The sequence below is a fragment of the Corvus hawaiiensis genome, chromosome 26 (assembly GCF_020740725.1).
Source record: "Corvus hawaiiensis isolate bCorHaw1 chromosome 26, bCorHaw1.pri.cur, whole genome shotgun sequence".
Taxonomy (NCBI): Eukaryota; Metazoa; Chordata; class Aves; order Passeriformes; family Corvidae; genus Corvus; species Corvus hawaiiensis.
This window is the reverse complement of record NC_063238.1, coordinates 28,808,985-28,834,303: the sequence shown is the minus strand read 5'-3', so window position 1 is coordinate 28,834,303 and position 25,319 is coordinate 28,808,985. Positions and strand designations below refer to the sequence as shown.

The 25,319-nt window shown below is 34.6% G+C and overlaps 1 protein-coding gene across 6 annotated transcripts in view; it reads left to right on the top strand.

The window, feature by feature from the left end:
- The window catches only part of CSMD3 (CUB and Sushi multiple domains 3), a 612,506-nt gene that overhangs the window by 408,107 nt on the left and 179,080 nt on the right, over positions 1 to 25,319 (top strand). For all 6 annotated transcript variants that reach the window (XM_048286482.1, XM_048286481.1, XM_048286480.1 and 3 more), the window contains 5 exons: positions 594 to 720; positions 1,266 to 1,468; positions 18,909 to 19,100; positions 22,789 to 22,927; positions 24,996 to 25,183. In XM_048286482.1, the coding sequence (XP_048142439.1) occupies positions 594 to 720; positions 1,266 to 1,468; positions 18,909 to 19,100; positions 22,789 to 22,927; positions 24,996 to 25,183 (849 nt within the window). The remainder of the gene's footprint in view (positions 1 to 593; positions 721 to 1,265; positions 1,469 to 18,908; positions 19,101 to 22,788; positions 22,928 to 24,995; positions 25,184 to 25,319) is intronic.

Genomic DNA, 25,319 nt, shown 5'->3' with positions numbered 1-25,319 from the left:
TTATCTGATTGGTGTTTCCTTTTTAGGTTAAAAAATAGTAATTATTAAACATTTGTGAATACTGAAAGTCCTAATACATGAAAATCCTGTTAATGTCAGCAAATAATCAACATAAAAAGACAGTTTAATCAGAAAGGCATTGTAAAACTAGTATTTTTTTTTACTTATATATAAATAAGCTAGAAAAATTTAGTATACTTACATGAAATAGATTAAAGAAAATATATGAAATTTAAAATATAAAGAGATATAAAGTTATTTTGTATTTTTGTCACTCCTGTTTTTTTACAATATTAACTTCCTAAGTTTTGCAGCTACTTACAGGAACAATTATTACCATAGGAGAGTGAAAAGAAGACAAGACTTAAATATTATAGTAGCTTTCTTTCTTTTTTGTCTTCATTTAAAGGAAATTGGCATTGAGTAAGTAGGTGAAGCAAGGAGTGGAATGCAGTCCTTATACACTGCTTTACAATATTATGGTATATGGTCAGTTTTATTGACCAATACCTGTTCAACAAAAGAGTAGATGTATAAATTGATTGCTCAGATGATTAGCTGGAAAATCATTCCATAATGTTGTTTTTTATTAGCTGAATGTGGAGGACGGTTTAAAGGAGAGTCATCAGGAAGAATCTTATCTCCTGGCTATCCTTTTCCCTATGACAACAATCTGCATTGCATGTGGGTGATTGAAGTAGACCCAGGAAATATTGTCAGGTACTGAAAATGAATCTTACAATTTTAACAAATGTCTTTTACTATAACAACCAAATATTATTCGAGTGCAAAAAAAGCATATCTACAGAAGATTGAGCTTTAAAATTGGTTATATTTTTGTGAAATGCTGGAGGCACAGAACTCTTTAGTGAAAGACTATATGAAAAAAAATGTGAACCAACGCAACCTTTAGCAGTTCTTTTTAGTTAATTTGCTTTGATGGGAATGTGATACATAATATTGTCTTAGGAAAACTGAAACTCTTTTCTGAAAATATTGTGTAGATGCTTATAGATTATTTGAATGGCTAAAGTAATACATTACTTCATGGTGTACAAATTCAATTATTGTAAGATTTTTTTCTTTCAAATTCATTTCAGTATTGGGCTTTCATGCATTAAAGATAAATGTGTGCAACATTATAGAAAATTACCCTTTGAAGTTAAATTTTATTTGCTTTTTTCTGTTGTTTGTTTAGTTTTGCTGTTAAAGTTACATTGTTGAGTAATATGAAAGCTGACAATAAAATCATGGTGTTCTTTCAGCCTCCAATTTCTTGCTTTTGATACTGAGGCATCCCATGACATTCTTCGAGTTTGGGATGGTCCACCTGAGAATGAGATGTTGCTCAAAGAAATTAGTGGCTCCCTTATTCTTGAAGGCATTCACAGTACACTCAACATAGTAACTATCCAGTTTGACACAGATTTTTATATCAGTAAATCTGGATTCGCCATACAGTTTTCAAGTAAGTTGATTAATTTTTTATTTATTTTATGAGATAGTTCACTCACAGATAATTGTAGTGCTGGAAACACTTGAAATCAGCGACAACATTTCTGATGTTTTTAGGGAAAGAATTGGCATAGACCTACAGATTTGTTGTAATGCGATATCTTTATCTTAAACAAACAAATAAACAAGAAAACCCAATAAAATATCATGTTCTTTGCTAGTTTTGGCTTTGTTTCAAGGGCAGCTGGGGCAGTGCCAGAATGCTTATAATTATGATTACTGTTTTTCACAAAGGAGGTGATGTAGGCATGTTAAAAGCTCCATCCTTTTCTAATCAGTAAGTTTCTGCTTTCAGGGACATCTGTGGGGAGTTTTTATTTCTGTTGTGGTTTATAGGATGAAACAGAAAAGAGCTCTACAGGAACAGCACTGTCTTTCTCCCTTTTGCCTTCTAGTGCTGTATCATCTTATTACAGGCAGCAGGATGACAAATCTAAACAGTTGCCTAACTGTTATTAAATCCCTTTAGACATTTTATTGCTGAAACTGAAGGAATCATTGAGCCAGGTCCATTTTGACCTTCTTTTTCCTCTGGTCAGTGAAATGTATATATATTTTTTCAAGATTACCAAGATCTAGTCTAGTATCATTTTGTGTAGCAATAGCAACAATTCTAACATGGGTTGACACAGCCACTCTTACTGTTAACACTATTTACCTCACCGTGCTTCCTGTGCTTGAAAGTTGTATTAGCCCTTGTTTTCCCCTGCCCTCGTTCTTTCTGTGTATGTGACAATTACCTGTCTGTGCATACAGTAATTTGAAGGAAGAATGAATTATGTAAATGAGAGTACAAAGTGAAAGATAATTTATTTGTAGTGAAAGAGTGCTTCTGCTCCATCAGCTGATTTTTGAAGCCATGAATAGAGATTTTAATCCCTTGGCTCCAAGGTATTTTTGCCATTTTACCACCACCTTACCTCCTTCCAGAGCCTGTCTGAGAGATTCTCACGTATGTGCTTTCCATTCTCAGACATGCTCCTATATTTAATGTTGAAGGCGGAGAGGGAGACCATTATGCACTGAATTTATTTAGGCAGTCATTTAAGCTGAGTGGAAAAATAGATTGATGCAGAACAAGAATGTAGTTAAAGGAAAAGGGATTGTACATAGGAGTAAAGTTATAAAACAGCTCCTGATGCACTTGCAGTGATTTATGTGAAAAGAGATTTTAGAGGTTTATCTGAAAGGAGAGGCTTTTTATTTTTTTCTCTGTGCTGTTGCAGTCTGTTGACTTCTAATGACAGTTTAAAGGATCCATGAAGTCTTACTGTCTCAGCATTTCTCTTACTCTTCAGTCCAGACTCTCAAAATCACAGCGATCCTTCTCAAATAGTTGATGTGGCACAGTTTGGGTGTACATTCCTAGTAGAATAACAGAGTTCTTTGGGTTTTTTTCCCTAAATTAAGATTGTAAAAGTAATGTGCAAATAGCTACACAACCTAAATAACAATGTTGCTCTATGGACATATTATTCCGCTGACCAATAAAGAAACATATTTGAGGAGACGGAAGAAAGAAGGACAATTCTTTTCAACTTTGTTTCAAGTATTCATATACTTTCTTTGAGTACGTAATGTTGTCTGAGTGAAACAGATGGTGTCTTCATACTCTAGCTACACTGTAATTAACAAACAGAAAGCTCACACAAGGGAGGTATCTGCTTTTACTTTCCTCTTGCCATTTTGTGAAATTGGGTAAGAGTATTTAACTGGCTTAGCAGCCCTTTTAGCTCAAGAGGAATGTTACTCAATGACAACAGATACTTTATGTTCAAACCCTTTTAAGACTTTGAATGCTTTATTTTCTTCTGTATTCTATTCTTATCCTTTAAGCAAAAAATATTTCCAAAAGTGGATTAACCTTATTAGTTCCTTACAGTTTTTTATTTCATTTTATCAACTGTTTTTACACAATTTTGCATCTGTCATTTAATGAGTGAAAATACCATTGATAGCATAATATAATTTATATTTGACTCCTCTATAAGCCATCCAATATAATCAGAAAAACAATTTTTATATGATAAATCAAAAGGCATGTGAGATACCATCCTTCACCAAACTAAAGAGGGAAGGCTGGAAGGGAAAACCTATAGAAGGTGAAATGTTACATTGAAAGTAGAAAGAAAATTATTATTTAATTAGTATTATGTATTACAAAAGGTAATATTAGAATTGTTTCTATCTAGGGCTGCCCAAAACAATCCTTTAAAAGGCATGGATGTTATTAATTTTGTAAAATTTAGAGGATCTGAAGGAAAAGGGTTTCACGATGATATTTTTCTTGCCCACTGTGTCAATTAGTCTGTTTTGTTTCTTTTTGTTAGCTTGCCTTTTTTGTGGAGGAAAAAAAAAAAACCAAAAACAAAAGGTTATTTGTATCTGAAATAGTAGAACTATTTTGATGGTTTAAACGTTCATAATCTCTTTCTGTAAGAAAATAATCACAGAATCATAGAATGGTCTGCATTGGAAGGGACCTTAAAGACAATCTAGTTTCAACCCTCCAACCCTCTCTCCATGGGAAGGGACACCTTTCCCTAGACTAGCTTGTTCAGAGCTCCATCCAGCCTGCCCTTGAACACTGCCAGATATGGGTCACCCACAACTTCTCTGGGCAGCCTGTTCCACTACCTCATCACCCTCATAGTAAAGAATTTCTTCTTAATATGTAATGTAAACCTACTATGAAACAACCTGTTTCAGTTTGCCCCTTGTCCTGTCACTACATGTCCTTGTCAAAAGTCGCTCTCCATCTTCCATGTAGTTTCCCTTCAGGTACTGGAAGGCCACAACTAAGACTCCCTGTAGCCTTCTCTTTTCCAGACACGTCAATCCCAGTTCTCTCAGCGTTTCCTCACAGGGAAGGTGTCCTCTCTAATCATCTTGGTGGCCTCCTCTGGACTCACTCCAACAGGCTGATGTCCTTAGTGTGCTGGGGACCACAGAGTTAGATGCAATACTCCAGCTGGGGTCTCACGAGACCAGAGTAGAAAGGCAAGAAACTATTTATTTTATGCTGAACTAAGGAATAATGGAGAGTTTCTTATGGTTGAAAAGGGTAATTTTTTTATTTAACACAATTGGACACTACTCTGAAAGGAAGGAGTGAAAGTGATGAATTTCAGATGAAATATGGGAACTCAGCCTGATTGTGCTTCACTACTTTCCTCCAATTATCCAGGGCTAGTGAAAGTACAGCTTCTTTTATACCTCTAATGTAAACAAAGAAATAAATGACTTCAAGAAATATTGTTTAGCAAGAAATATTGTTTAGTATCACTAGGCAGAGCGGAATTTTGGTCTAATATGTCTTTTGTCTTTTATGTGTCTTTGTCTTTCATTTTTGTGTTGGACCTCTGCAAATGACCACGACAGTATCTCTTAATTTAAACATTACAACATTTCAGTTTCTGCAGTCTTCTTTGAGACTACAATTAAATAACATGATAGAAAACAGAGCCCACAAATCCTGAAAATCAAAGTACCAAAAGATGTATAATAAAGCAGAATATTTCAAAAACTTTGTGTGTATGTGTAATAGGAAGATAAGAACCTCTGGTGATTCAACAGTAAGATTATAATTTGAAAATTTTGGAACATGTCTAAATGACGTGAATAATGTAGCTATAGAACAGATGCCAGAGGTCTATCCTTAAACTGGGAGAAGAGTGAAAAGTTGACAACAGGCCAGAAGCAATATGCAAACAGGAAATACCTGTTACAGCACATTTTCTCTCAACTGTCAGAGACAGAGCATGAAGACCCCAGTACATACTGGAAAAACACCAATTAAATAAGCAATAATTATTTTTAACAGTAAATTCTGCACAAAATAGAAAACTTAATCTTTGAGAAAAATGAAGGAGAAAGAGAAGGGAGCAATCATGTATTTGCCAGAGACATGAGCTGTTTATCTCAGGGTCAGGCCAAAATATTAGTCATATTAAAACATTTTCATCAGCTGACATTGCTTCATGTCACCAAGATGAAAGTATTAGTTGTGGAAAAAAAAGACAGAGAACTGAAAGTAGTTGAGTAAGAACACTAAAATGCAAAACATTTAATGATAATAATTGTTTGTGTGTTTAAAAGAATATTTTTAATCACTTTAATATCTGTGAAGTGTGTAATATCAGATCAGATCCTACTGAAGTTAATCAGATTCTTTCCATAGTTTTCAATGGCCTTTGAATCTGGTATTACAGGGATGTTTTCTGTCTGCTAACTTTAACATTTCAGGTGCCATTTATCTTTTATGCAGAAATGTATTCATCTTCCGTAGGCCATTATTTCACCACTAACAGCTGCACTACTGAGTGTCTCAGCATTACAGAATACATTCTGCTCAGGTCTAAGAGTGCAGTCACATTTCTGACTAATTAAACATCACACAGTATAGAGCATTTTTTGAGCTTTATAAGGCAGCCAGTGCAGAAGTAAGCTGTAAATATTTTTTGAGTTTTTGGAAGCTTTTGTGAATAGATGCTCTAGCAGTATTTTATATCATGTGACAACAATTTCTTATATAACAGGATATGCCTTAAAATGCTTGGATTTACTGTCAAGCTGTGGCTGTTCCTCCTTATTTTAAGACTGGTTGAATAGTCCTTTGAAGTTACTTGCCTCTATACACTATAGAAAAAGCCTAGAACACTTGAGGCAGATACCTGCTTGCATTGCTTCAGTCTGACAATATTAATTTTCAGTCTAGAATTATAAAGCATCATATTGCTTACTTTGATTGCTGTGATGATTAAATGCCTACAACTCAGCTTTCTATATTTATGATTTATAGCCACAGTGTCTTCTAAATGTTTTGTGTTCAAAACTTTTTGGTTGTTGTTTTCTTTTGTTGTCTTCTTGTTGTTCTTTTTTGATGGGATTTCTTTTGTTCAAAGACACACCTATTAGCCACAGTCACTTTAAGGAAGATTCTTTTGATGCTGAACACCCTCCTGTATTTTTGTTTTTTTCTTTTCTTCAGCTTTCCAGTAACAAAGATCTCTATTTCTGACATATTTACCCCAAAGGTGATTTGCAAATGAATATGGGGTATTTTACTGGTTTCTTTCTCAGAATGCTGTTTCCTACCACTGCTGGTGTAGGGATCACTTCCTAACATAACTTTTTCACTTTCTGAAGTCAGTAACATAGGATTTATTCTTCCTTGTGTCTATTCCATAGCAAAAAGAACTGTTGATCTAAAATATTTCCACACTCTGGTTCGCTGATTTCTTTCAACTTTGAGAGTAATCCTTTGCATTTAGAGATTTCAGGAGGACTACTTTCACATCAGAAATATCTTTGAATGTCCACACTTGTAAATTCAGCTCAGTGGTTTTGGTTTAGGTTTTTGTTTAGGTTTGCAGGGTGTGGTGTTGGTGTGTGTTTCCTTGTTTGGTTTTGGTTTTGGGGGTGGGTTTGCTTTGTTTTTAGTATCAAGATGCTTAAAAGAAAGAAACCATTTAACAGATTTGTTTCCTTCTATCTGCTGTTGCCTTTCTTTCAAGAAGCAGATATTAGTAAAAGGAATGACCATTTATGTCCTTCAGTGACAAAAATTCATTCCTGTCTGTCTTGGTTTGAAAGGCAGGTGTTTGCCAAGGAAGGCAGGAGCCTCCCTTGAAATGGAAAATGCAATCCCCTTCCCTCCAAATTATTATAATTTTGAAATTAAGGGGCTTTCAGGCAAAAATGTGAGGAATAGGAATAACAGTCCTTTACTAATATAGATATATGTATGACAAGGCAAACAAACAACAGTATCTATGGCAGTAACAGCAAACAGAACAACAAACCCAGTCCCAGCCTTCTCGGCTGTCGGGCCCTTTCCCCTCGGGTGCAGTTCCGCTCGCAGCCGGCAGGGGCGCTGGCGGCTCCCGGTGAGCAGGGCAGGTGCGATGGTTCCCCCGCGGCTGCAGGGGGCGCTCCGGAGTGAGCTTGGGGAGCACGCGGCAATGATGGCTTGGCCAAGCCAGGGAGGGATGGAACAAAGGCTTCACAAACCCCCCTGGGCAGCTGATCCCGGTGCCCGGCCGGACCCTCAGGAACAGCAAACTGGAGCAGCACGGACGAGCACAAATCGTGGGTGGCAGGCGAGATGTATCAAACCCTGGAGCTGCAGCAGGAACCCCCGGATGTCTGGGCAGGCAGGGCGTGTGGAGCTACAGTGTAGCGAAGGCTCAAAGCAATGACTGGGGCAGAGCGGCCATGGCCGGCTCCCAGCGGGGCAGGGAAAGGTGGGCTTGGAATCCCAGGGTTTTCCCTGAGGCACCGGAGCAGACAGTGAACAGGTCCCTCTTTCAGTAAGGTGGGGTGTTAGGGTCCCAGTGCAACAGCTGCTCCAGTGAGCAAGCTCCACTCACGGCAGAAGGAAGGCAGCCGAAAGCAGAAGCCTGCAGTGCTGACGAATTCCCTCCACAATGATGGCAGCCTCTCTCCTTCGGAATGCCCAGAGAAAAAACAGACCCCCAGGGACTGAACCTAACCCCTTTTTCCCAGTTCAAATCTCCTGGCATCCCCCACCCTACATGAGAAAACCCCAGAAGAAAGGGAGTATCCAGTTGGTCCCCTCCCCCTATGGCCAGGTCTTTTGTTTTTTCAAGTACCCAGTAATTTGTTCACCTGGCAACATATATGGGGAAAATTCTTTAAGAGAAAAAACAAGCAAAAGGAGAACTCCTAAAACCCCAACACTGTCACAAGTTCGTAAATGACAATAACTTTTTAGTAGCTGTCATGTCTTATTCCAGTAGCATAGAAGGCATATGCATTTTATGCAGGCAAATACTATGAGTTAATGCTTCCATGAAAAATGTCCTGGTAATGGCTTATAGCTAGAGAGACCTGGAGTTATGGTATTAATAAATGAAAGCTGAAAGGAAGTATCAAAAGAAATTGGTGACATAAGTAATTTTAACATTGTAAATAAACAAATCATCCTCTCAGCCATGTCACCATAAAATTAACTTATTTTAATTATATTTAAGATTGAAATTCCCTATTTTAAACCTCATGCAATATAGTTGGTCCAAACCCTTTTGATTTGTATCAATAGCAAGTCTTCTCACCTGCCCTAAATTTACATAAATAAAGTTGACTTTGTCTGACTTGTGACATGGCCTTTTAGAGAGATCAAGCTGATATGGTTCCAAATTTGGAATGTCATGTATCTCAGGTTAATATTTTAATTTCGTATATCAATTTTATAAGTGGGAAAGCTATTCTTTGAATCTGAAAAATCTAATGCTATGCTTTCTGTTAAAGAATAATAAAATTGAACACTGTGTTTTAAGTTTCTCAGGTAAAATTTTCAGTTCCAATGGGTTATTTTACTTGCAGAAGAAGCCCATTACAGATATTTATAATTGTGTATACAGCAAAGTGAATTTGGAAGTACAAAAGTATACTTTTGTGGTTCTTAATATTATAAATAAAATTACTTTTCTATTTCAGAAAAGGTTCTCTAACTTCCTCATCATTTTTTTTCATTGGTTAATCCAACCTCTTTCATTGAATTCTTTCAAGTCAAAAATGGATCAAAATACAGCACCAGACAGCCAAATATTTATATATAAATAATACAAATCCTTGAAATTATTTCAACTAAGATACTTTGGATATTTAATTAATAGCAAGCATATATTTTATTTTCTGTTTTGTATTAGTTACTAAAAATTTGTCATAAGTATATGGGTTGTATTATTTTGTGTACCAGGTACCTTCCTAATATTTGGGTGTGACACCAATAGAAAAGCTTTACGTTTTGGTCTACATCCACATCCACAATCATATGATTTTCTTCAAAGTACAAATGTAATAGAATCATTAATGCTGGAAAATTTCTAAGATCATCAAGTCCTACCATCAATGTAGCACAAACACCATGTTACAATGGAGTTGACTTCAAGTTTTGTCTGTTCCTACTTTCCCTCTTACCCCATTTCTTGCCAGGGATAGCTGTTTTGTAAGATAGTAATATAAAAGGGAGATTTTTGCTGCTATTTTTTTGTCAAAGAAATTTTATTTTTTCTTAATAGCATTCCAGTAATCTGCTTGGTCTCATAATTGACAGATATAGAAAAGACTCTTGACTGATGAATGCTCATCTTTCAGTCCTATGTGTATGAATGTGGAAAAAATTATTTGTGGACTGATGTCTTCAATTACTGACTGGACATATTCTGACATGCAGTCTGAGATACAGTTCATTTACATAGATGAATTTTAAAATCTTGCAAAAAATATAAAATCTTTCTTCTTATTTATATCCGTTGTTGTTTTGGTAAGATGTAATGTGTATAATGCTAAAGAAAACAAAAGTTATTCTTTGACAGTGTTCTGTAATTTTTTTCAAGTGACTATAGTATAGTATTTTCTTCAATAGAAAAAATTCATTGCTCTAGCAAAGATCAGGGTGATGACATTCAAGTGTATGGACAGAATGTTACCAAATAATGAGGCCAATTCTGTATCATTGCCAAACATAAATTACTGTATATCCCCCTCTGCAAGCCAACCCAACCCCCAAAAAAACAACAAACAAACATATATAAAGAATTAATGGAAACATTTAACGAAAGTAAAAAATTCAGACAGATTAAAGATTTGGCCCTATCTTTAAGAACTATCAAAATATTCTTGGTGGTTTGGAACTATAAAGCTATAATGCATATATACAATTTGTGAAACTAAAAGACAAAATAAAAAATTTAACTTTTAAGATAGGAACAATCTTCCCCTTTCCTCAGAAGATTTCAGTTAAAGGACAAGGCTTCAGTTAAAGGTACAACCGTATCCTTAGCAGTTGCAACAAAACAAGTTGCACACTATTCTGCAAACAAACAAATGAAATAGACATATTTTACCTCAAATCATCTTAATAATATTTTTAGTAGAAATGGTACTAAGAACTGAATGACCACTGGTAAGATTTTTCACTACATGGTCAGCCATTGTCTGTTGTCCAAGACTCTCATATTTTCTTCTTTTTGAGAAGGTATTTCTATCTTACTGTATTCATATGTATACATAAAGAAATATGCCATCTGACACGGGGATGGATCTGGTATAAAAAGCTTTAAAGAACCAAAAGGTTCCAAAAAACCCCAAGCTCTAAACATGCAGTCTAAATGAAATCAAGATTTTTCAAAACACTTCTTCCAGCTGGAATGTATTACCAACATGATTAGATATTGTCACAGTATCCATTTTCTACTGAGTTTCAGAAATTATCTGAAACCATATGTCAATGTATTTATTTGGGGCTGGGTTTCATACTCAGTGCCAAAGCTATGAGCAAATGCCTAAGAAATAATACCTGGTCCGAACTGAAGCGTGAATACTAATGGAAAAAGATTATTACTTAGGAACTGGAAATAATATAGCTCATAAGGATTCCACTAAGACACAGTAAGGGAAATGTAGTACTTCGGATGATTTTAACGACTAGTATAAATTGACAACAACAAAAACAATAAGAAAAAGTAAAATTATGTTATCTCATTAAACCTGTGTCAGTTATCTCCTGAAGAACTACAGCGTATCTAGTAGTAAGATCCATAACCTATCCTTTCTGATAACCTATCTATAATCCTATGTTACAGTAAAGTCAGATAAAGACCCTTAAGAAAGAACTTGATGTCCACTGTTCCCCTCTTCTCCCCATTCCCATCCCCTCAAAAAAGAGACTATACCAGGCTACAGTGTAAACAAGTTTAGTTGATGTCTGAGAGGGGGTCAAGCTGGTAAGGAAACTTGTTCTGACTGTGTGAGTGTGGGGTGTGTAGCTGTGAAGGAGTCTTGGCCCAAGTTTTGGTTGTGCAAGTGTGACTGCCAGAGTTGGTCCAGGACAGGGACATTTCCTTAACACAGAGACCTGCCTAGACAACTTAGAAAACCCTGGTTGTGCAAGATGTTGAAGTTATTTTGTGGAAGGGATGTGTTGTCCCAAATGAAATTCTGATTCTGTGATTTATTCTTAATATTTTCCCATTTTAATCTTCAAACAATAACTGACAAACTTAGATAGAATCCATGAAGTCATGCAAAATCAACAAATGGAGTCTGTGGTTAGAATTTACTTAAGAATTACAATGACTATGCTTCTAAATCTCTGTTAGATCTACAGCAGAAAAAAAGTTAAAAATAGATTAAAAAAGTGTTATCAGCAGTGTTTCTGTTGGCAGAAGACAATGAAAACGCTGTAGATAATTTATTCCTTCTTTTCCAGGAAAAGTTGCATAGAAGGTTGGCTTTGAGATAGCAAATACCAGGCTGACCTGGTTCTCAAACAGCATTAGAGATGCAGGGAGACTGCAGTGTCCATCCGGGTAAAGGTATTATGTGGCTTCTGAGACAAGCTTGAATTTTGAAGGCGCAGTCTGTCAGGACTGGTTCAGGCTGATGTGAGTTTGAAAGACCAGCAATACTAGAAACCCTTTATTTAAAGTTTGGAGAGTTTATTTATTTAAAAAGTTTGGAAGAATATGTTGATTTAAATAAGTTTATAATAATATTTCTGGCATGCTGTGTATTATGAAGAGCTTGAAATTTGGAAGGCTTGAAGCTGCTGACCTGATTGTGTGTTTTGGGGAAAAAAAAAGGAGAAAAAAAGAAAAAAAAAACCCCAAATTTCCTTTATTCTTCAAGTTTGGGATTGAGACTCTTTAATGATATTGGGCTTGGCATGCATTAGAACATTAAATTTAGAAATCATCGTTAACACCAAGAAATCCCACAACATTTATTATATTGTTTCCAGTATCAGTGGAGTCTATTAAAACCTTGTCACATTTTTAATGCCTTGTTCCAAGGTATCTTTCCTGCATGAGAATTGAGCTGTCCTTTTAAGACAATTCAGTCACCTATTAAATTTCTTGGGCTTATGAACTATCAGAAACTTTTTGACCCTGGCAGTAACTTACTGCTTTTGAAGCAGGAATGATCAATTTAGAATATTTAATTATCTGATTTATTGATTAAATATACTTCAGTCCCTTATTATTAAAAAGATGTATCAAAATGTTTTTATACCCCACATAAAGGACACTTGTAGAGATCTGTGTTTACATCTTTTCTGGGTACGATTGAACACTGGTTTAATGGCTTCTGTGGCTCTGTAGGAGCATTTGCACAGTATTGTACTGCTCGTAAAGAGATTTAGGACACTCCCTTGTCTCCACTGCTCAGAGCACATGAATCTGTTTATATGAATGGTCTTAGGAAAAATTAAAACAAGTTGTGGGGGGAACGGAACTGAATTTTTTGCATGTCCTGGCTGCAAAGATTCTGACCAAGATTCTGCCCCACTTCCTTCGAGTCACCTAGCAGAAATGGGGTAAGATAAGCAACTCTCCAGAGTAAATCCTTCTGCCTGTGCAATGGTACTTGTTTTCTGGAGGATTGGTGGTCTCATATTCAAAGTCTAAATTAAAGAATATGGTTATATGGCTATCTGAGATATTAAGTCTCACTTCTGGGTCCTTTGGTTATTTATGTGTTAGCACATCACACAGAAGAACTAAGAGGAGCTGAAACATAGATTGAAACAGCTGGTACTGAACTGCTGCTGGCAACGCTGTTCAGAAATATTCTTAGTTCAGAGTCATTCCACCACAGTTCAGTAGTATATCTTCAAATTTAGCTTCATCCGAATAAAAACAATTCATCTGCTCCAAAACCATGCCCCATTGCAAGCCAGAAGGCAATCTAGAGTTTTATTTTACAAACACACTCAGCTCAGAACTGTGTAATAACTGTTGAAATACTTTCTTTCACTCTGACCATGTAGAGAGGCATACAAGCTCAGTGTACCTAATATGTTCACTAATCTCTCACCTACTGAACACTTTCAACATGAGCCGCATTCATTCCATCCTGGAATTCTTGATCAAGAATTATCTCTTAATTCTTTATCTAGCCCAAATGGTTTGACTGATTGCAGTGTGATTACTCTAAACTAGAAGTTCCAAGAGAAAAAGTAAAATAGGTTTCTGCATTTCTCGATCTTCATTAGGGAGAAAAAGCTCTCAGATGATCACTCACAGGCTTTTGCTACAGAGTCACTCTTGTACCTGTTATGCTGCACATATTAGGTAATAGACACATTTGAGGTTTGTCTATTTCCTGTAAAAAAATGTCTTTTAATAGGAATTTAATTGATTACATTCACAAATCACAGCTTACTAGTTATTCAAGACAATATTTCCTAAACTCTGAGTTTCCAATTATGGTAATAGAATAGAACATGAGGTATTCTTTTCTTACTTTATCTATTCTAATAAGTCACAAAGAACTTTAGTTCTTATACGTGAACTTATGGGGAATTGTGATAGCCTGCTCCATTTATTTTGCAGAAAGCTGTCAAGATTGCATTGCAGGGACAATCAAAGACATCAGGGACTTTGTAATTCCCAAAATTTTTGCTTACTCCACAAACTTTCATGGGGAATGATGAAGGCAGTGATTGAGGTCCCTGAATATACAATAAGAAAATACCCCCCACTTCTTGTACTGGAATATACAGTTCATAAACAGTATTGGCACTTCAAAAGGAGAAAAAAAATAGGCTGAAAGTAGGTAATGAAAAGAAATATTAAAAAATAAACATTAAAGAGGCAAACAGGGTTGAGAATGCAGAATAGAACACACAGATAAGCTCTCTGAAATAAAAAACTGCAAACATACACAGCTTTTAATAGTAATAATGGTGGGCTAGAGTCAGGCACATGAAAAAAACCCTTATGACTACAGAAGACATGACAGAAAACTGCCATTAAGAAATTCAGTTTGAATATATGGGTAATATATGTTAACTCTCCAGAGATGCATTAGTTCTATAATTGCATACAGTACTGAGATAGTCCTTCTCCAGTTTCTTTCTTATGTAACTATTTCTTAATTTTTCCCTCAAAAAAAATGATAATTACATATTTGAGGATTCTTATTTTGAAAATTTTATTTATCAAAAAGAAAAATTCCACCTCCTTTTTGAGGTGAATATATGACAACAACCACGCAAAAATAGAATTTAACTAATAACAGATTTATTATTAAAATAGAGATTAAACACTTAATATAAATTACTAATACAGCATTTCCATCTCAATGGAAAAAAATCATGTGTTTCTTTCTGTTCCAGCCCATGAGAATGTTAAGTGCCGACATTAAGTAGAAGTTTCTCCCTTGTGGTACTTCCTGACTGCAGAGGGAATCTGGGAAACAAGCTTATTAATAAGATGCCTAACTTTTGCACAGCTAAGTTTAAGTTAATTCCACTCCTAATTAAGCAAGTTGAATTTAGACACATGTTTACAAAGAAATACATGTGGTTTTCAGAAATACCATGAAGGAATAACTTATTTATGCTTTAATCTCACTATAGTTGTGGAACTCTGGATACCTTCTCCTGGTTTATTATCTTTAAAGTTAATTAAACAGGAAAAAAGTGAAGATTAAGGAAATGGTCAATTTTTGGAATTCCGTAATGCTCACCTATTTCCACCACAAAGTATGGTAACACGTAATAAAAACAAACAAACAAAAATGTATATATATATATAAACTTCTACCATCATTTATATACATAAGCCTTTACCACCATTTAAAAATACAAAGTAAAATAACAGCTGAAATTTGGTATCTAAATCTTGTCAGTTCCAGTTGTTGAAATGCTTTGTAGAGGTATGTGTATATGCTGAAATGGAGGTGAAAGAGACAAAACATTGGAGTTCTTGCTTTCAACAACAGCAACAAAAAAATGCAGAATTTTATATATATATATATAAATAAATAGAAAAAATAGATTTTTATATATATTAAAAATTTTAATTTATATTAAAAATTTAGAGCAAAATATGTTTCAAAACCTTGTATATATATTTGAATTGAGCAGTATTCACACCTATCCAAAGTTATTACCTATTTTTACCATATCACATCTCCAAAGGCTGTGGGACAAATTATACTAAGTGCTCCAAGTTAGTAGCTTTGTAGCTTTACAGTGTGCTTTCACTAACAGTCAGCACTGTTTTATTGTCCTGATGATGATATTGAGGATAATGTCATGCAACTACATGAATAAATAAATCCCATATAATGTAGTAACAATATTATGCAGGGTTTTTTCTCTCTTCCTTTAAGTAGCACTTTACAGAGAATACAGAAACAAAATTTCCCACAGATTTTAGGCAAATCTAACCAAAATGATTATTTATTTACAATGAAGCAAAGTATATTCTGTACTTTTAATGGCATGCTGCATTCTTTCCCTTTCTTACATCCTGTTCATTTAGAATAAATTAATTTATTTCTTATCAGCCTGTTGAGAAGCTCACCTGGTCTTTCAAACCAATTCATAAATCCTTCAGTTAGAATTCATACTTTTAATAGAGTCTTGCAAAATGCTGAACAAACTCTGAAAGAAATGAGAATTAGACTTCTAGAAATCATCTACTTTAAAGCCTAAAACCCAGACGGTGAGATTGTGGGAACAGAGAATGTCTATTTTGTATTCTAGTGTTATAATGCAAAAATCAGTCTTAAAGCAATGGTTTTATTTTTAGATTTAAATTTAGTGTGAATTTGCAAAGTTTAAAAGTATTCATGGAATAGTTTAAGTTGCAAAGTACCTCTGGAGACACCTAGTGCAATTGCCTGCTCACAAAACAGTCAAACAGATAACAACCCCTCTGTAAAAAAAAAAAAAATTTGTTTGACCACAGTTATAGTGAACCAGAGTTTTCTTTTATGCAGCTGGAGTGCTGCTTGTTGCATCTTGTGATTGCTATGTTTGTGCTTTTGCTGCACACATGCTTCCTAGAAGAGTTTTTGTCTTTTCTATTCCTTTTCTGTAAAGTTGCTTTCTGGTAAATTGTTTCTTGGGATTCATTTGTTCCAGATGCAGGATTCTGCATTTCCTTTTTTGAACCTCATGAAGTTTCTCTCAGGCTTTTTCTCCACCCTACTGAAACCTCCCTAAATAGCATCCCTGCACTAGAGCATATCAACTGATCATCCAGTGTCTGTAAACTTGCCAAAAGCTAACTTTGTCTCATTGTCCCCATCTTTAATAAATATTGAAGTCAACAACCACCCCTGAGGGACACTGCTGCTAATCAGCTCCTGCCTAGGTTTTGGATCATGGACACTCTGAACCTGGCGCACCAACCTGTTTTCCATCCATTTCATTCTCCACTTACCCAATCCCTGCTTCATCAATTTGGCTTCACAGCCAAAAGACCAGGAGGTGGGTTGAGCAGGCATGCAAGCATGCAAGATGACTACTATACAGGGCAAATAAAGGTAAGGTTGTAAGTTTGGCACACAGACCTCATATTATAAAGTTCATTTGCATAAATATTACTAAGTGATTAAAAAACCCAAACAGATTGTATCAGAAATTCCTGTGTGGCCTCTTAATGTCTTTTTCAGCCATATTCATTTTTTTGCAGAATGTTGCAATCTAGTAAGAGCAATATGATGTATAGAAAATAAAAAGTTTATACCAACATCCTTCTCTTTTTGGCCCTTCAAGATTGATTACAAATTCTGAGTAAGAATCACCTCCCATTCTTCTGGAATTGCATGTTTTAGATAAAGCAGAGAAGTGGGGTTTTTTTTTTTTTTATGGCAAAATTCAAGGTAGGTAATATTAAAGTGGGCAGAACACAGTTTGTCTGCAATGTAGACTGCTCTGACTGCCACCACCAGTCAAAAGACAACAGTGTGTCCTGTATTCTCAGCAGGGAGGGATGCACATTAGTATATGACTGGGTTTGCTACTTGCTTCAGTCTAAGTTTACCTTAAGAATTTTTTCTTTTAGTTCTGACCTGCATTAACCTTATGAACCTTTTCATATTTGATGAAATTTGATTCCAGTGTAATCTAGCTCCAGTATCTTATTCTCTTGCATGTAACATTTACAAGAACTGCAAGTACAGTGCAGTGAATTTAGTAATTTCATATTTTAGTAATATTTTTTCTAAATTTAAACCCAGCAGCATATGTATAGATACAAACAGGAGTCATAGTAGTGCCTAAAGCAGAAGTTTTAAAAAATGGCATGTCAATATAAAAAAAAATCATTATCTTTCATTTATTATGAAACATTTTAAAGAATATTTATTTAATCTTTGAGGACTAAGAAGCAAAGTTTTCCCTTACTTCTGTAATACTTGATTTTTTGTGAGAATTTATTTGTGGGGATTTTTTTCCCTACAGTCAGTACTTTCTATGTGCAAAAACAACCCCAAAAATTCCCAGTAACTTTACGGAGCCAATTCTTATATTTTTTATTAAGTATGTCTTGGACAGAAAGAGACTTGGAGGGTTTTTTTTTTTTTAGATAAATAACATGTTTAGACCAAAATTTTCTCTTCAAAAAAAATGTTAATACAAAACCCACATACATTTTGGATGAATGGATTGCTGTCTGCTGATATTAACTCCCCAGAAAGAGGGCATCTGAATTAAATCTCAGCACTGCCACTTTGTGTTTATGTTACACAGATTGCTGAGCTCAGTGGGACTAGTTCTGACATTTGGTATTTATTTGTAATACATATAACATGCTTCAGTTCTATAATGTTAGTAGGAAATAATATTTACTTAAATAGACATTGATGTACTTACTTTTTGCTTAAGCATACATATTTTTGTGCATAACATATTTAATATGCTGATGAGAATATGTTCAATATGAGGAATTGATCTGTATATTTTTTATACTTTTCTTGTAGTCATTGTGATTGTATGTTATCTCAGTAATAATCCATACGTATGCATTATATATAGCTGTACATTCGCTCAGACTAAACCCTTGTACATTTTTTGTAGTGATTTCTTTATTATTACTACAAAAGTCTAGTGTTGTAGATAGGTCATGTGCAAGGGTATAGATATGAGTGATCAATAAATTAACTTCCAAGGTCACTGCTAAATGTTACACCATACATATATTTATGAACTATAAAATTGTGGAGAATTGAAGATGTGTGCAGGCATACTTTAATCAGAAAACGTTAAGTCCTTCATCTGGTTTTTCCTTTATTCATATCAAAAATTACTCTAAGTTAAAAGTGCTAAATAATGTCCAGGGTAATAGGAAATCTCCTACTTTCCTTTATATATATTGCAGTGCCTCACAGAATTAAAAAAAAACAAAACAGAAAAAATAGGAACTTTTAATAACTAAAGGAGGTAGCAAAAAATAATAGTATAAAAGCAGCAAATTGTTGGATGATTTCTCAACCTTTTTTAAGTGACTAGGAAAATTTTGAATTTGCAGAGCTTCCTGATTAGAAAAATGTAACAAAATGGAAAAAAAAGGATTGAAAAAATGTTTTTTTTCAAAAATTTATTTTTATTGTTTTCACTTTGCTGCTAGGTTCTGTAGCCACTGCCTGTCGTGATCCTGGTGTCCCCATGAATGGAACTAGAAATGGCGATGGAAGAGAACCTGGAGACACTGTAATTTTTCAATGTGACCCTGGCTATGAACTTCAAGGAGATGAGAGAATAACCTGCATTCAGGTAGAAAATCGGTACTTCTGGCAGCCAAACCCACCAGTCTGTATAGGTATGCAGAAAAAAAAATTAAATAATGCTTTCATAAAAATAGAAATCCTTATGTAATGAATCACACTGTTCTAGAAACTTGTTTAAAGAAAATACATTTACTGCACATCTTAGAAATTATTTTACATCAACCTCTGATAGTCATAACCAAAACCTTTCATCTGTAGTTCTTAGTATAATAGTTCTCATCCTTTCCCTCTAAGAGCCATCTCATTTATAACTTGATGATCTGGGACAGAAAAAGCAAAAAAGTCAATGTCAATGACTACTATCCTTGGTAGCCTATTCTTGGACAAACATTGCAGGGAGGAACTTGCCAGAGATTATAACTGCAAGGAGCACTGCACAGCTTTCAAACACACTCTTTCCTTTAATAACCTTAACTTGGCCTTACCTATTACAAGTAAAATCTGCATTCTATTTGCCTATGCATGCATGCACACCATCTACCCTGTTCATGCAGGACTACAGTACTGACTTGGTGTCTTGGCTATACAACTTAACATGTGAAAGTATTGTTTTCTCTGTTCTTACTCTACTTACTATGCCTTCCTGCATAGTGTGAGTGTATGGGCTTGAAGAAAAGAATTGTCTAGACTATTTTCTGGAAGACAGCAGTAAAGTAATATTTTATTGCTCATCTCTTATAATTCTTATATGTGAAAATATGTTTTATATTAATGATAACCGAACATCTGTAAATGTCTAAGTGAAAAAGTAAAAGGAATTCTAGGACTCTGGGCCCTATAGTTAAAATATTCTTTTATCATGCTGGCCTTATTTGATATTGTTGTTTCTAAAATTTAATTTTCAACTGAAAAATAATTGCCCTGCTATAAAGTAGTACCAGCAGTTTTAATCACTATCAATAGTGAGTTGATGATATTGTGAAAGAGATTAAATGTAGGTACTCAACTGGCATTCTGTCGATAGCACATATAAAAAAGGCATACACTTGTTTTTTACCTGCATGCATCCATTTATCTAATGCTGGTAAGTTCCACACCTCATGCAAAACACCTACTGTACACAGAGTAGCAAGAATGCTTATTATGATGATTTATTTGTCCAGCTATCAAGCATGAAGTTATCTACTATTGATTTCCTATAATGATACTTTCTTGGGGAATATGAACTGCTAATAGACTAAAATAGAGTGTGCAAACCTTGCCTTGGAGCTAAGTGATTTCAAAATTGTATGTTGTAGCTCAGTACACCCTGAAGTTCATTGATTTTTTTCTCCTAACTTGTAATATATTCATTAATTTTGCTCCCGCGACTGTGAATCCAAACTGTGCAATACTTACCCTACAGATAACGTCAACATCATCATGGTTTATCAAAGTTTTAGAAAAAAACAAACATAATTTTGATGAAAGAATAAGAAGGAGGGGTAATTCCTAAGGTGTATAGTTGTACCATATTCTAGATCTATTTTATTAGCTCTTTACACACCAGTGTCTTTTTGAACCTCCTAATTATTAATGCTCAAAACTGGGTAAATATACTTTTTAATTTTTCTTACCTGGGGGAGTGCCTTGGTTGTTTTGATTCCCTTAGTCTTGCCGCTAGCAAAATTTTAAGAATGTCTTCATTTCCAAGGTCATAGCAATGGGAAAATAACAAAGAATTAAATACTGAGTCATATATTTGAATGAAAGATAATAATTAGAAATTCTTCTATACTGAAGAATTTCTGACAAACTATAAATTGGAGAGCATGTCTCTGCCAAAAGACAGTCCTTTTCTTATGCCTGTGCTGCACAAAATAGCTACATGTTTTCCACTCCAAAAATTTTCTGGATCCAATCTTGCTGAGATACCAGAATCTTAAGTGATTGTGTTTCCTTAGTTTTCTCAGGGATGAGATTAAAAATTCTGACATGCAAAAAGACATTTTATAATTCAGGTTAACTATACATTTAGGGGAAGTATAGACTCTCTCCCAGAAGTTTCAGACTTTCTCCAGAAATTCATAGGTCAATTTTTTGGGGGTTTTTTTGGTGGGTTTGTTTTGCTTGTTTTTACTGTTTTGTTTCAAGCAAGGTCTTGTTTATCATATTTACATCTATAAAAAAGGTTTCATTGTAAACAGTTAATTCCAGTGGTGCTTTCTGCAAAATTATCTATATGAAACTAATAGGAAGTAAAATTTCAGAATTTTTTTCATATTTCTTTATGATTATTTAAATTTATCTTCAAACTAGATATATAGAAGAAATTTTTTACAGTTAGGGTGGTGAAGCCACCTGGCTTGTATCAGCACGGTATGGCTGGCAGGACCAGGGCAGTGATCATCCCCCTTTACTTGGCACTGGTGAGGCCACACCTCAAATCCTCTGTTAAGTCCTGGGCCCCTCACTATATGAAAGACATTGAGGTGATAGACTGAGTTCAGAGAAGGTCAACAAACCTGGTGAAGGGTCCAGGTAACAACATTATGAAGATCAGCTGAGGAAGCTGATGTGTAGCCTAGAGGAAAGTAGGCCCAGTGAAGACATTCCTCCACCCAGCTACCTGAAAGGAGGTTGTAATGAGGTGGGTATTCATTTCTTCACCCAAATAATGACAGAATGAAAGGAAATGGCCTCAAGTTGCATCATGGGAGGTTTAGGTTGGATATAGCAACAGATTTCTTCATCAGTAGGGTTACCAAGCATTGGAACAGGCTGACCAGGGAAGTGGTTGAGTCCCCACCCCTGGAGGTATTTCAAACAAGTGTAGATGTGGTACTTAGGGACATGGTTTGGTGGTGGACTTGACAGTGTTAGGTTTATGGTTGGACTCAATGATCTATATGACTCTATAAGAAATTTAAATAACCTTAGAGGTCACAGAATCTCTGTTACAGGAGACCTGAGTGATAAATTACTTTCCTAGGCCCAGATGATCACTTAGTAGAATTAAAATTTCCAAAATTATAAATTTTTATAATCTTACCTAGAATCTTTTGAATAACATTGTAAGAAGTTCTTTCAAAAAAGATCTTTAGAAAACCTGATTATTCTCTTGTTGCTGCATGAAGTCTCAGATAAGGAATGCTGAAGAAAAAAAATTCATTATAACTTCCTTCTTTTTACTATTTATTTTTCTGGACCAAAACTCCACAACATCTGGGAACCTCAAAATCTCATAGAGAAATGTGGTTGTTTAATTCTAATTGTACTTAACGCTATTTTACTTATCTCTGAGTTTGAAAAGTGCAATTACTTGAATATTTTTAAAATTTTATTTATATTATATGCATCTTGATCTGAATTACTAGTCAGTTTTTTCTGGTGAAAAGGCAGATAACTGCATTATCAATGTAAGTAGATCATTTTTCATAGCCTAAGGAAGTTCTTTTAGAATGCCTTTAACAAGAAGTAGAAAGTGGAAAGCTTATCCAGTCAAGTTTTTTTATGTCTGTAGCCAGAGCATTTTTCAAGTTCACAGTATGTTCAGAAAAGCCTTGACATAATATTATGCAAACAAAAGGACACAGATTTCAAAAAAAAGTAGTAATATTAGTATTTGTCTAAGGCAAAATGTGAATACTTTTTTTTTTCTTTCTATTAAAGCTTTGTAAATACCTCATTTGTTTCTTGTTTAACTTTTGGAGGACACTAAATGTCAGTGAACAGATTGCTGTTACTTGCTTCTTTGTTTCTTACCTTCTTTCCTCAAGTTCAATCCATTTTTATTCACAGCTCCCTGTGGAGGAAACCTGACTGGCTCATCAGGTTTTATACTTTCACCAAACTTCCCTCATCCTTATCCCCACAGTAGAGATTGTGACTGGACTATCACTGTTAATAGTGATTATGTTATATCATTAGCATTTATCAGGTAAGCTTCTAGTTATAATTTTTAAAGTTATGTTTATAAATTTATTATTGCCAGTTGTTCAGATCTCTGTAGGGTAATATATGTATACTTAATATGACTATCAAAGGGATTAGTAATCACTATCTTTGTTAAAAGTTACAATAAATATGTCAGAGTAGTCAATACACATACAGTTGGAGCTTGGAAACTCATTGCTGTTTCCTTAAAAGCACTCTGCTTACACTGGCTGATGATGGATGGTGCTCAATTTAACTAAGATTCAGCTCCTGAGAAGGCAGCATGGAGTAACTTGCTGAAATGTCTGCAGCTTGGGATGGTCTTTAATGATGAAACATATTGATTCATCATTTTTTGTATGTGAAACCTGCTATTTAGGCAAAATTTCAAAAGTAATCTTTAAATCTAGTTTTATTAGTCCATATAATTTCAGGATACTCAAGATACTTCCTGATGTTCTCGTTATTAAATGGAATTGTTCTAGAATTTTCCTTTATCACAATACAAGACTAAATAGAGCTTAATAGAATTCACAAAGGAACTTTTGCTGTCTGCGCTGTATGTAGCACATGGTGTAAATTAATATATCTATTATGTGTGAAAAATATGCATACCAACTGGGAAATATGCCACAGAAAAGATAAAAATGGTACTTGTGATGTCCCATCAAATTTAAGTTCTTATGCTGGGTGTTCTATAATAGTGTCTTTATTGTTCTGATCAGTCATAATGTGATGACTTCTTTAGAGGGGTAGGTCATATAGTGCTGAATGACATAGCATGTGTTTTGGTGAATTCATTCTAAGGAAATAAATCACGTAATTGTATTTACATAATTAACAATTTAACTATTTCGTTAGCGATTTCAAAATGTTATAAGTTGGTAAGGAAACTTTCTGTTGTGTAGTAGCACTTCTTTTTTTTGTTAAATATCATGAGCTCAATATATTTAACAATATTCTGGTTTTTATATTCTACATTTAGATATGAGATCCTCCATCTTAGAATAAAAAAAAATATTTTGCAGCGTGACCCCAGATACTATGAACTATGTCTGTCTATGTTTAGAGATCCCAAATTCTGCCAAGTTAAAAAAATCTCAAAATCTGGTCAATTGCTATGATTCTTTGATAGAAACTCAGAAGCTTAGTCTTGGTCAAAGTAGATTGCATCTTTACTGAGAATTGCCTCATTTATGACACAGAGACTGATATAGAGTGAGTAACACAAAATACTCCACTAAGTACTGTTAAATAGTCTTTTGAGTGGAACTTATTCCAGCTAATCCTTCTAAACTCAAGACAAACTACGGCACTTAACTGTTAACTTTTTACTTTTGCATGGAAATATTTTTGAAATAACCCAGAAGTTAAAAAATGAGCTCTATCAGGTCTTCAATGCCTCCAGTTTTTTCAGTCAGGGGCTACTGTCAAGTAGAGACAACATAGTTTGGATTTTCATTCTTTTACTAACAACCCTTTTTAAAAACTGGGCTTTTTTATTGGGACAATCTTGCAAGTGAAATTGGTTAACTCTCTGCCTTTAACTAAAATTGTTTGAACTTAACTAATTTAGTTAATGAACTATAATTTAGTTTGAAAGAAAATGTGATGTTTCAATACTTCATCTTAAACTGATCACAGGCAAAATTCTTCTTGCTCCCAGAGATGTGGGAAGATTATCCTCTAGCTGTGTGAAAGTGTTTAGTCTGGCTGGAAGCTGAGTGCATAATATCATAAAGCATTTCTGCCAAGGATTCCAATTGATCTAGATTGTTTATTTTTCTAAACCTTTAGAAATAAGTTATTAATTTTTTTCTCTATTTAAAAAGCTTTCCTTTTTTTCCTGGCTAGCAGGAAATTGTTGTTTCTAAGGAATGAAACAAAAGATATAGTATTTCTGTGTTTACTAATAAAACACTTCTACAAACCACTTTTTTCTGACAATGGAGGAATTTTTTTTCCTTTTATTAAAACAGTGGTAGTAAATTTAAAATTTAAGCTAATAAAAGTGAAAATGTTAGGCAAAGCATATTCCATCTGACATTTCCCTTTTGTTTTTTGTTCTCTAGCTTCAGTATAGAACCAAATTATGATTTTCTTTATATCTATGATGGGCCAGACAGTAATAGCCCATTGATTGGGAGCTTTCAAGATAGCAAACTGCCAGAGAGGATAGAGAGCAGTTCAAATACCATGCATCTGGCTTTTCGAAGCGATGGATCTGTTAGTTTTACTGGATTCCATCTGGAGTACAAAGGTAAATAAAATTATTTTTCTTACATATTTATAAAGTTCAATGCACAAGTGTAAATTTTGTTTTAATTTTCCATAGTTTTCTGCCTGGTAATGTTTTTGTTTTGCCTGAGAATATGATAATGTGAATAATCTATTCA